General features: G+C 36.0%; 1 protein-coding gene across 1 annotated transcript in view; it reads right to left on the reverse strand.

Annotated features, from left to right (window-relative positions):
* MAEL (maelstrom spermatogenic transposon silencer) overlaps positions 1-14,137 on the reverse strand; it is a gene marked incomplete at its 5' end in the record, with an annotated part of 43,436 nt that overhangs the window by 14,521 nt on the left and 14,778 nt on the right. The window contains 3 exons of the mRNA XM_082438468.1: positions 8,256-8,397; positions 8,517-8,571; positions 9,347-9,471. Coding sequence (XP_082294594.1) covers positions 8,256-8,397; positions 8,517-8,571; positions 9,347-9,471 — 322 coding nt within the window. The remainder of the gene's footprint in view (positions 1-8,255; positions 8,398-8,516; positions 8,572-9,346; positions 9,472-14,137) is intronic.

Here is a 14,137-nt window from a genome sequence, read left to right on the forward strand (position 1 = left end):
TCTCCTAGAGTAATGGAAATAGAAACAAAATAAACAAATGGGACCTAATTAAACTTAAAAGCTTTTGCATAGCAAAGGAAACCATAAACAAAACAAAAAGACAACCCACAGCATGGGAGAAAATATTTGAAAATGAAGTAATCAACAAGGGATTAATCTCCAAAATATACAAACAACTCATGCAGCTCTGTCAAAAAAGCAAACAACCCAATCAAAAAATGGACAGAAGATCTAAAGAGACATTTCTCTAAAGAAGACATACAGATGGCCAAAAAGCACATGAAAAGATGCTCAACACCACTAATTGTTAGAGAAATGCAAATCAAAACTATGAGGTATCACCTCACCCTGGTCAGAATGGCCATCGTCAGAAAGTTTATGAACAATAAATGCTGGAGAGGGTGTGGAGAAAAGGGAACCCTCCTACACTGTTGGTGGGAATGTAAATTGGTACAACCACTATGGAGAAGAATATGGAGGTTCCTTAAAAAACTAAAATTAGAGCTCTCATATGATCCAGCAATCCCACTCCTGGGCATATATCCAGAGAAAACCATATTTCGAAAAGATACACGCACCCCAATGTTCACTGCAGCACTATTTCCAATACCCAAGACATGTCCACCGACATGTCCTAAATGTCCACCAACAGAGGAATGGATAAAGAGGATGTGATACATATACAGAATGGAATATTAGCCATAAAGAATGAATCAATGCCATTTGCAGCCACATGCATGGACCTAGACATTATCATACTAAGTAAATAAGCCCGGCAGAAAAACAAATATCGTATGATATTGCTTATATGTGGAATCTAAAAAAACTGATACAAATGAACTTACTTACAAAACAGAAACAGACTCACAGACTTAGAAAACAAACTTATGGTTACCAAAGGGCAAAGGTGGCGAGGGGGATAAATTAGGAGGCTGGGATTAACATATATACACTACTATATGTAAAATATATAATCGATGAGGACATACTGTATAGCACAGGGAACTCTATTCAGTACTCTGTAATAACCTATATGGGAAATAGAATCTGAAAAAGAATAGATATATGTATATGTATAACTGAATCACTTTGCTATACATCTGAAACTAACTCAACATTTTAAGTAAACTGTATGTACTCCAATAAAAAAACAAAAAAACTAAATCTAAGTCCTTACATGCCCATGCGGAATCAAGTAATTTTAAATTTCCAGTTAGTTTTGCTCCTTGTTCAGAACTTAATCCCCAAGAGTACCTACTTCATATACACATTTTCCATTGGAGATCATATTTTAAATGAAAGCAGTTAAAAAACTAACAATGTATCACAGTATTAAAACAAACCACAACAACAACAAAAAACCCATTAAAGTCTGACTTTAAATCTAGTTATACTATTAAAAATGACATTATTTGGATGTGTTTTTATTTATACTTATTGGTCCTCTTCCTCCAAATCATCCCAAAATATGAGTGTATTTTCTAGCAAAGGAAGATTCATATTCTAAAAATCTAACGATTATCAGAACAGCTCTGTACACTCTGTTACGCTATTAATATTCATTATGCAGCCTGAAATATAGCTTCAACTTTAATGCATTTCCAACGTGTCTTTTATGAAATTGCACTCCAAAGTAGTAGCATAAGGTTGTAAGTGAATATGTCTGCTAAGTTCGCAACTTACTCCCAAAGTTTCACCACCACTTCATTCACTAAAATAATGTGCAGCATAAAGGCCTTTTACACGCTTTTCCTCTTGATTTCCAAAGGTCTCAGTGATCTCTTTTCCTCTTATTTAGGGTTAAGTTTCTTCTCCTTTTCAAGGATAACCCTGCCTTTCCCTTTCTCAGGAACCACTGTCATCTGACAGTTACAGATGCTCTTTGCTCTAGTCAAACTGACTCATTGTTTTTTTCTTAAACGGTCTCTATGCTTTCATTCCCGAGTCAGTGTTTTGGCCATTTTCTTCTCTTGGAAAGGTCCTTCCTTCAACCCAAATCTCTGCTCACAGGGACAGAGGAGATGCTCAATAAATATTCGTTGATTAAATAAAAGCTGCTTTGTTTCAGTCACCAGGTCACAGTGAATTAATCCAAGGACAATTATGACAGGAAGCAACAAGGAGAATGGGGTATCTATAAAGGTTATACTCTAGCCTTCAAAGTAACATGATAGTTATTAACAGCCTGCTTATTTAAGATTCTGATACTTTTTGTGTAACTGTATTCTATTTCACCAATATAAAACCCACCCATTTCTCCTAGAGCTAGAGACAACATTTATCAAAAATTTATTACAAACTTTAATGTCCTTTAAGTAGAAGTTTAAGAGCAGTGTTTGAAACGAGTCCTATCTGCTTATATTAACTAACAGATTCTAACAATAGTTCCTATTGTCTGCTACAACCAAAACTCCCTTGTAAAATACTATATATTGGAATCTTACAATATTATGAAGCTCAGGAAAAGGTAGACCCATCCTTTCCAAAGCAGTTATTATTAAAGTTCTTAAAGTACTATGTAACAGGTTCTATCTTTAATAAAATCCCATGGCACAGACCTCCAAAAATGTCTTACACCAAAGCTACTCTACTCTTGTTGCAGCCTATACGTATTCTGAGACTCAACACCATTTCTTCTATTCTAAAACATGATTTTTTCACATTTTAACTGAATGCATTTGTTGGACTGCATCATACAATTTAAGGTATTCTACAACTGCTATTGGCCAGTCTAGAAATAGCTGCCATTGCCTAAACATGTACAAGTGTATTATTTTTTAAAGCAGTGGTATGTAGTATTTTATTTTTGTTTTTATTGCAGTATAGTTGATTTACAATATTATGTTAGTTTCAGGTATACAGCTTAGTGATTCAGTATTTTTGCAGATTATATTCCATTACAGGTTATTACTAGATAATGGTATAATTCCCTGTGCTATACAGTATATCCTTGTTGTTCATCTATTACATATATATTAGTTTGTATCTGTTAATCTTATATCCCTAAATTTGTCCCTCCCTCCACCCTCGTCCTTTTGGTAACCATTAGTTTGTTTTCTATATCTGTGAATCTGTTTCTGTTCTGCATATATCTTTGAGTATTATTCTGGATAACCAAACAACTGTAATCCTTCAACATTTTAGTCAATAAACCATTGAGAAAGTACTGGTTTGTCTCTGAAACCTTCTACTGGTATCATCTGATAAGATCAAGAAAGAACCAGCATCAAAACTTGCAGAAAAGGTGTCTGTCAGTGGCTCAGGAGAAAATCCAGAGACAATAGTACAATTCTCTTTTAAGAAATGCTACATCACCACCCTGGATGGCACAGAGACAACAGTGTATGAAAACACGGACAATGAATGATTCTGAATGTGAAATTTTAGGAATACTTTAGCCAGTAGCTGAGGCAATGGTACATAAATCCAAATATCCTAACACATCATCCATAAACTTTAAGCCTAACAAGATTAAACAAAACAAAGTATATACCTGCAGCATAACTAAGAGAAGCATAACTACAAGACTACAAGACTCAATTACCAAAAAGAAAATCCTTACTTTCCAATGAAGTCATTTCTCAAGTTCACACCCAAGCCTCTATATAGCTTTATAGAGAGGGTGGAGCCCAGAAAACATGGGGGAAGAGAGAGAAAGGAAATTGAGAGCCCAAGATTAAATTACAACCATTCCCACAATGAGATGGTTGATAAATATTCAGAATCCTGGTAGATCAGAGCACTGGCTACAGGAAACTGACTTAAAAGTGCCTGAAGACTCTAGAAGGCAGCCTGGAAGGCACTGTTTCTGGGCAGCAGAGGGCAAGAGGAAGGGAAGGAGTCCTTTAGAGACTGTGTGAAGGGGAAAAGAAAGCACAGAGGGGGAAACTTAGGACTCCAGGACAAAGAAAGCAGGAAAAAAATGGAAAGACCCACAACCACACTGCCACCACCCTGAAAGCATTCAAAGAAACCATACTTTGCTACACTGACAGAAGAGGAAGCACTTGAACTACAAATCTCAAACCACCCCAAATAAACAGCCCTGTCCAAGAAATGCAAAGGAACAACAGAAAGCCACTGCAAGAGGTAAACAGAAAATGAGAATCACTATAGCTGGTAACTCTCCCCATCCCCAACCCCTGAAAAAAACCATGAAGAAGACGAAAACTATAAAACAACACTATAACATAGCACTCTATATTGTTATTAATATATGAATTAAATATCCTTAAACAAAAATTTTGAAGATACGAAAACATGGCCTGAATAAGAAACTCAAAACTAAGAACAGAAAGAAGAAAAGAGTTGACAAAACTCAGGAAAGAAATAAAAATCATATAGGAAAAGAACTGAATTACAAACTGCCTAAGGAAGAACAGATTCAAATGAGAAGTTAATAAGGGAAACTGAAGAAAACAGAAAACTACCATGAGAATAAGAGACTAAAGAAAGAAGAAACAAGGGTCAGAAAAAGTCACCATAATGAAAGGTAAAGAAGACCAATCATACATATATTGGACACCTTTAAGAAAAATTAAATGGAATAGAATATTAAACTACAATCTAAGAAAAATCTCCAGAAAGTAGACCTGATTCTGCATACTAAAAGGGCCTGCCAAACACCTGGGAAGACTGACCTGCAGTAATATACTCAGAGAAACATTCCAGGAAAACTATTAGACTTTAAAGATGAAAAACCATTCTTAAGGTCTCCAGGCAAAAAGATCAAAATAACTTAAAAGATCAAGAGAATTAAATGAACAAACTTCTAAAAAGCAACATAAAGCAATACAGCAATGCAGCTGTACTTTCTAGAAACTCAAGGAAATAAAATGTAAACCAACGGAAAAAATTTTCAACATGCAAGAACAGAGTTACTGCCATTCCCAAGAGCCCTTGATCAATCTACTAGATCAAGATTCAGCAAACTTTTTCTGTAAAGGCATCAAATAACACAACAGCCACTTATAGCTATAGGAGATATAATGAGACATACACGGAAACAGTAGTAATGAGACTTCACAGCACTCTCAATATAACACAGATCAAGTAGACAAAATATAAAGAGATAAAGCAATTTAAACATAATAGTGTAGAGCTTACGGATACTTGTCAAATGTTGCACCCTGATAAACACATATTCTTCTCACATACCCACAAAACATTCACAAAAATTGATTATATATTTAGTTAGCAAAAAACTGCAAAACACTAGTAACTTCCGTAAGATAGAAATATTATAAACAATACTTTGATCACAATGCAAAGACACTAGAATTTACTAACAAAAACCAAAAAGGCTTTCCATATGGACATTTAAAAGCCTCATATTAACTCCTGGGTTAAAGAGAGCTGAAACTACAGAATTTTTTAAAAAAAGGACAAAATACTATGTCAACAACTTATGGGATGCACTGCAAGACATGTTTAAGAGAAAATTCACTGTACTAAACACTTACCAATAAAAAAAAAACCCCCAAATTAACTAAATACCGAGCCCAAAAATCTAAAAAAAAGAACCACAAAGTATCAAGAATATAAAAGCAGAAATGAATGAGGAGGAGAATAGAAAATTAGCAGATCTAATAAACTGTTGTTTTGAAAAAAATAGACAGTGCACTACGCTAGCATGATTTAGGGGAAAAAAGTAGAAGCACAAGTATATAAGAAACAATGAGATAAATAACCAGTGAAACAAGAAATTTTAAAAATTATAAAAGACTACTTAGTTTGCAGACTTAATTTTAAACAAATTTGGAAACGTATATAAAATGCATAATTTCCTAAGGAATTACAGATTACCAAAATTGATCCCATTAAAGTTAGAAAGCATAATCAATTCAATTTTCATAGAAGAAACAGAGAAATTTTTGTGGGAACTGCCCCCCAAAAATTCACCAGTCCCAGACAGGCACAATCTGTGTGAGAAAAATTTTAAAACCGACTTGAAAGACCCAAAGGTAGATCTGAACAATGGGAAGACACCTCTTGCCTTTGGACAGAATTCAACATTATATAAAGATTTCAGTTTTCCAAGTTAATTTATAAAGTTAATGCAATCCAAGGAACTTTACGGAGCTAGACTGAAGAGTGATACTTCTGAATATACTTTGTTTGAACTATGCTAATACATTCCACATTCAAAATATAATCAACAAAGATGGGCAAAACCAAAAATGGAATAAAACAAGCAAACAGACTTAACTATATTTCAAATGAATAATTTAACCACACTGAAGGAGAAAAAAAGAACCAACTCCAATAACTTCTGAACAAAGTATTTTGACTACTTTCAGACTAAAACAACTGAAAGAAGATTCTAAACTGTTAATATGCCTTTTTTAAAATAGTGGTATCACTTAATACTAAAACAACTTAATGCATTCTAGGACTGGACAAACAAAAATGTTGAGCACCAGGTTTTTCCACTCAGAAGGGCAATACAAAAATGGAAAACTGGAAAACTCTATGGTTTTAAATTGGAATTGTAGGTTCAGCACGAACTCATGGTGAGATAAAGACAGAGGGAGAGAGAGAGGAAGGAGCAGGCAGGTGAGCCTAGGTGCATAAAAATGTTTATGAAAGGTATGTATACACATATATTTGCTAGCTCTTTCCACTAAGGGGAACTAGAATCAATGACAGTCTAATAGGAATGAACACCCAGCACCCAGATTCTATCTCCTAAATGCACACTCTTCCTCTAAAAGGAATCAAGGCTCCTTGGAGAAATGGCTAATTCAAAGCTGAAGCAGGGAAAAGTACAAGATGAACCTGAAATATATGGAGCTGGAAAGCAAAGAAGCACTCAAAGAATGAGGCAGCAATGTAAAAAACAACAACAACAACAAAACCCAAACAAAGAGACCACTGCTTTGAAGGGACTTCCACTGGCCACAAAGGAAACAATCTGAGCATAAAAATAAGTTAGTAAGAGATTATGGCCCACTGAATAAGATATAGGAATACATGAGTCCATACTCATAAATAAATGAAAAAAAAGTCAGCAAAGAGGAAAAGCTCCTTACAGTAGAATGCTAACTAATAAATGTAGAAGCAAAAATCAGATTAGAAAACCATCATTCACAAATACAGTAATAACTGACCCAGGCAAAAATCATCAATGGATGCTAAAACTAGCAGATTAAAATCTGAGGAATAGATTATCTACCAAATCTCAAAGAATCTCCCAACAGAATATTAATTATAAGGTAAAAAAGAGTAACTTTTCAATAGAGAAATTTGGCAGACACTATCTTAAGCAAATGATCAAAGTTGTCAATAATGAGACTGACATCAGATGCCTCCAGATATGACACACTGAGAAGACAGATCACTTTTGTGGTACTCCTGCTAAAAATATATAACCTTAATCTAACCATGTGGAAATATAGGCAAACTCAAACTGAGAAACATTTTGCAAAGTAACTGGCCTGTACTCTTCAAAAAGGTCAAAATCATGAAAGTCAAAGACTAAGGAACTATTCCAGATTAAAGGAGCCTAAAGAGACATAATAACTAAATGCAACATGTCGTCCTGGCTTGGATCCTAAAGTATTTTTTTTTTTTTTTTTGGCTATAGAAGACATTATTAGAACAATTAGCAAAATATGAATATAGCTTTTAGATTAGACAGTAGTACTGTATCAATGGCAATATCCTGTTTTGATAACTGTATTGTGGCAATATACATGATCTTGTTCTTAGGAACAACACATTGATACTCAGGGGTGAAAAGGCATCATGATAGCAACTTGCTCTCAAGAGGCTGAGAAAAAGAAACAGTGTATATATATTTAGAGAAAAAGTTATAAATATATAAAAATATTAACAATTAGAGAATCTGAGAATGGTATATACAACTTCCCTGTACTAGAGTCTTGCAACTTTTCTGTAAGCCTAAAATTATTTCAAAATAAAAAAAACTTCCAATTTATTTCACATCTTTATTTCTTATAACTACAAGAATTCTATGTAATAAAATGTCTATACAAATAAATACAAAATATTCTTTCATCAGTACAGAAATTCTAAGTGATAAAGCACTGTCAGTTTATTTGGTAGTTTTTTGTTTTTATTGATAGACGAAGTAACAATGTACCTTACAATCAATTAAATCTTATATTCAAGGAAATACAATGATTCCAAAGTTTCATAGGAAAATATTGTTTAAAAAGGCAAAAACTAATCATACCATATTTTTTCAGTTCAGAAAAAAGTTAGCATCACTATCACAAAATCACTATAAATACCTTGTGTTGCTAGAATAATCCCACATGGCCACATCTAGGAGGCTCCGAACCCAGGTCTTAGAGGGCTCCTTGAGAAACTTTTGCTGGTAGATCCCTACTACAAGATCCTCTACAGTGAGAAGTTCTAGATCTTGCCTGATTCCTTCCATTGGTAAACAGAAACACACATACAATTAGTAAGTTTAGGTACACAGAACATGTACATCAAGATGGAAACACAGATATTAAAATGCATTTGAGCAGTGACCCAGTTTAACTTACCTGATGACTTCTCCATATGCTTCAAACACCAGTTGACTCTGGCTCTATCATCAGACTGCAGAAGGGAAAAAAAATTTACTTATTTTCTCCTATCTTCTGTTACTTTTAATTAATGTGGTCCTTTCAAACTGGGGGAAGGGGAGGGAGGAGGGGTAAGGATGGTGAGAAGGGAGAGACTGAAGAGTCTGTGACAACTAAACAAGAACTGTAAAACAGAGCAACATATTCTAGAAAATACTGCTAATAATAACCAGTTACGTTCATAAAGCAATGTTAATATACTTTATGAACAGCAAGTGAGACTTAGGGTAAGCAAATGAAGAAACCAATGTTCAGAAAAAGATAAATAAGGTGATTTGTGTTCATGGTGACACTAATAAACAGTAAGGTTAAAACCCAATTCTATGACACCTAGCCTAGAAGAACTTAGACAAAACAAATAATAAAGATTACAAAAAGAAGATCAAGGGACTGCTACAAAAACAATTTTGAACAAACAATTCTCTTGCCTAGGAGGCGAGGATAGGTGTACAGACTAGAAATCCATCCTTCAGAGTAAAAACAATTGAAGATATTTCAGAAGGAGGAACTAAAAACATGAGATCGACCGAAGCTGAAATACATTCAGTTTTTGCAGTCTTCAAAATCCCTCCAATACCAGAGAGATTTAGAAGAAAAAGCATTATACCTAATTATATTCAAAATAAGAACGAACATGTATATTTTAACACACAGCTGATACAGAGGCAAAAGTTATTTCTTTGGGTATCTTTCATGGATCTTTTGGTTTCTAAGTAATGACTTAAAAGAAATTCTTACGTTGAAATTACCTTGCAGTAGACAGGTGGCCAGTTCCCTGGATGTGGATGAATGAATCTATAAAGGTTTTGTAACACAATTGCTTGGTCATGCCCAAATTCAAAGTTTGAAATAGGAATCTTGTGACTAGAATCACCTGAAGGAAATAAAAAGTAGGTAGGAGTTAAAAATCTGACTGAGACAAATATTATGGAGTAGGTATAGAAGGGTACAGGAAGGGAGCAGTGGATAACTCATATTTAAGCACTTGTACCAAGCCTGCTTATGGTTAGGTACTTTACATATTTTATCCCATAATCTCATGAGGTAGCTAATATACACATATTAGAGAAGAGATAACTGAGAAACACAGAAGTTAGCAGTAAGTTAATAGCTGGTGAACAGTGCAGTCAGGACTCAAACCGAGGTTTGTTAAGTGAAAGAGCCTATATAGTGTTTTCACTATTCCTATGTGGCCTTTCATGAATCTGGTTTATTAATAAGGCTGGAGACCTTGATAGTAATGACTGCTTTTTGAAAGACTGTACGATGAATACTTCTACTTCAGGTAAAATATGGACCAAGTAATTCAGACCAAACTTCCCACAAAAATTTAGGATGTCAAGAGCACCTTCAGTAGCAAGGAATTATTAGATCAAGATGCAAAATACTATAAAATCCAGAGAGGTGAGTCTAGCTCTGGGGGCAGTGTTCCCCCTGGAGTCATTTGCTAATTCCAGAAGAGGAAGTTTAATGGCTGAGAGTGTGCTTCTGACAGCTTTGGGGGCCTGGTTTGTGAGACCCCAGGTGTCTAGAAAAAGGAAACATAAATCCTCTCTGGAGGAAGAAAACATCACTATAAACCTCATTAAATCATTTTTTCCCAAATAGTCTATGTGAATAACCAGGTAAACAAAGAAAAAAAATGAGAACCAAAACAAAGTTAATAGAGATCCAAAGGTAGTCCAGATGCTGAAGTTACTGGACACAGATTTTAACTAATCATAATCAATTTTAAAAATTCATAATCAAATTATGAATTTCAGCATAAAACTGGAAACTATAAAAAAGAATGCTCAGAACTCCCTGGTGGTCCAGTGGTTAGGACTTGGCATTTTCACTGCTGGCGCCCTAGGTTCGATTCCTAGTCAGGGAACTAAGATCCCACAAGCTGCAATGTACAGCCAAAAAAAAATGCAACAAGAGTTCAATTTCTGATAATGACTGACTAGGGAAAGCTGAACATATGAAATGCCTGCTTGAAGGCACTGCAGAGATATAAATGTAGTGAGGAATTATGGGCCCAAAATCTTAGAAAGGATGAAATCCTGGAGAGCTGAATCTGGCACTTGAGTTTGTTGGTAATTTGGGCATTTATCAACTCTAGAAGAGGAGAGATATAAAGGCTGAGAAACTGAGAAATTTTCAACAGATCTAGAGCTATGAAGAATTAAAAATATTACTCCAATATTACCTGTGTATATATAAAAATTTATAAATTAAAAAATATTCAACTGTCTTCTGGCCTCCACTATTTATGCTGTGAAGTCAATTATAAATTTTACTGATGATTCTTTGGTGGTAATATGTCCACCTTCCTCCTCTTTTTTTTAAGTAAAGACCAACTAGACAGAGACTGACTCTCATAAGTCTGAACCCAATTTTAAATTATCTCAATATCTGAAATTAGATTAAAGCAACCTGAGATGGATAGTTACTCCAGATTTCTGCCAGAAACAATCATAAATCTTTGGAGAGGAGCAACAAGTTTTCATATGTACTGTTCAGCACTCAAAAATGACCAGATATAATAAGACAACTGAAAACTTGACTGAACATCAAGATAACCAACAGACTATAAAAATACATCCAAAAAAAAGATCCCTGTAATAGGGTTATCAGACAAAAAACTTTAAAATAATGAGGCTTATTATGTTCAAGGAAATGGAAAAAATACTGATAACTTCAACAGAACCATAAAAAAGAACCAAATGTAAACTCAAAAATTGAAAACACATTCCTCAACCCATTTTAGGATGGCAAAATAGCCTTGATAATAAAACTGGTTAAGATTAACCTCAGGCTTTAACACGAATGCACAAATCCTAAAACAAAATACTAGCAAACCAAATCCAGCAATTTATTTAAGAGTCATACAGTGATGATGTTGTATTTGTTCCTGAAATGTAAGGTTGGTTTATGATTAGCAAATCACTATACAGACAAGAGACACAAATCATCTGAGATCCAGAAAGAGTATTCATTAAAATGTGCAACTGATATCTCTAGTGAAACCGGAAGCGGAAGGGAATTTCTTTATCCTAATAAAGAATACATACCAAAACTAAGAAAAAGAGAAAAGAACACTACAGCAAACAGAACACTCATTGGTGAAAGATCAAAAACTAGAGCTCATAACCAGCACACTAAGACAGAACAAGTTTTAAATTTTTTAAGTAAAAGATACAGATTAGAAGAGTCATTTCACAGATTTAAGGAAATCTGTTAAAAAAACAAGAGTTTGGCAAAGATGGGATAAAACCAAAACACAAAAGTAAACAATTAGAAAATATAATTTTGGGGCTTCCCTGGTGGCGCAGCGGTTGAGAGTCTGCCTGCTAATGCAGGGGACACGGGTTCGCGCCCTGGTCTGGGAAGATCCCACATGCCGCGGAGCAACTGGGCCCGTGGGCCACAACTGCTGAGCCTGCGCATCTGGAGCCTGTGCTCCGCGGCGGGAGAGGCCACGATGGTGAGAGGCCCGCGCACCGCGATGAAGAGTGGCCCCCGCTTGCCGCAACTGGAGAAAGCCCTAGCACAGAAACGAAGACCCAACATAGCAATCAATCCATCAATCAATCAATCAATAAAAAAATAAATCTTTAAAAAAAAAAAAAAAAAAAAAAAGAAAATATAATTTTGAGCTATCCTGTATAATAGCAAGAAAATTGATAAGCTATAACTAATAACATTAAGATTCTGGAGAAAATTATAAGACTTTATTACAAATGACTACACATCTGAAAAATAAAAGAGTAGCCCCATATTAACATAAAGAATCAATATCATGAAGCTGTCAGTTCTCCGCAAAATGATCAAAAGATTTAAAGATGATTCAAAATACTGAGATTAGTTTCTCTGGACAGAGGACAAGATGGCAAAGTAGAGGGACCTGAGCTCACCTCCTCCCACAAAAACACCAAAAATCATAACTAAATGCTGAACAACCAGCAACAAAGGACTGGAACCGATCAGAAAAAAATATTCTACTTCCAAAGACAAAGAGGAAGCCACAACTAGATGGAAGGAGGGGTGTATTCACGATATAATCAAATCCCGTACCTGCCAGGTGGGTGAAGCACAAACTGGAAAATAATGATATTGCAGAGGTTCTCCCACAGGAATGAGAGTTCTGAGCCTCACGTCAGGCTCCTCAGTCTGGGGGTCTGATATTGGGAGAAGGAGCTCCAGAGCATTTGGCTTTGAAGGCTAGCAGGGCTTGATCACAGGAGCTCCACAGAGCTGGGGGAAGCAGAAACTCCACTCTTGGAGGGCGCACACAAGGTATCATGTGCACCAGGACCCAGGGCAAAAAGCAGCGACTTCATAGGAGCCTGGGCCTGACCTACCTGCTGGTCTTGGAGGATCTCCTGGGGAGGTGGGGGCAGCTGTGGCTCACTGCAGGAACAAGGGCGCTGGTGGCAGAGGTGCTGGGGAGTGCTCATTGGTGTGAGCTGTCCTGGAGGCCACCGTTCTGACACCAAGATCTGGCCCCACCCAACAGTCTGAAGGCTCCAGTGCTGGGATGCCTCAGGCCAAAAGAACTAACAGGGCAGGAACACAACTCCACCCATCAGCAGACAAGCTGCTTAAAGTCTTCCTGAGCCCAGAGCTGCCTCTAAACACACCCCTTGACACAGCCCTGCCCACCAGAGGGACAAGACCCAGCTCCACACACCAGTGGACAGGCACCAATCCCTCCCACCAGGAAGCCTGCACAAGACTCTTAGACTAGCCTCACTACCACAGGGAAGACACCAGAAGAGGAACCACAAACCTGAAGCCTATGGGGCCGTAAACACAGAAAGTTAGACAAAATGAGATGGTAGAAGAATATGTTCTAGACGAAGGAACAAGATAAAAACTCCAGAAGAACAACTAAGTGAAGTGGAGATAGGCAATCTACCTGAAAAAGAATTGAGTGTAATGATAGTAAAAATGATCCAAGATCTCAGAAAAAGAATGGAGACACAGACCAAGAAGACAGAAGAAATGTTCAACAAAGAGCTAGAAAATATAAAGAACAAACAGAGTGGAACAATAAAATAACTGAAATGAAAAATATACTGGGAAGAATCAACAGCAGAATAAATGAGGCAGAATAATAGGTAAGTGAGCTGGAAGACAGAATGGTAGAAATCAATGCCATGGAACAGAATAAAGAAAAAAAGAATGAAAAGAAATGAAAACAGTTTAAGAGACCTCTGGGACAACATTAAATGCATAAACATTCACGTGATTGGGGTCCCAGAAGAAGAGAGAGAGAAAGGACCTGAGAAAACATTTGAAGAGACAGTAGCTGAAGAATTCCCTAACATGGGAAAGGGAACAGTCACCCAAGTCCAGGAAGTGCAGAGAGTACCATATAGCATAAATCCAAGGAGGAATGTGCCGAGACATATTAACCAATTTTACAAAAATTAAAGACAAAAATTTAAAAGCAACAAGGGAAAAGCAACAAATAACATACAAGAAAATCCCCATAAGGTTATCATCTGATTGTTCAGCTGAAACTCTGCAAGCCAGAAGGGAGTGACATAATA

This window comes from Balaenoptera physalus (genome assembly GCF_965194825.1).
Source record: "Balaenoptera physalus genome assembly, chromosome: 1".
NCBI classification, from domain to species: domain Eukaryota; kingdom Metazoa; phylum Chordata; class Mammalia; order Artiodactyla; family Balaenopteridae; genus Balaenoptera; species Balaenoptera physalus.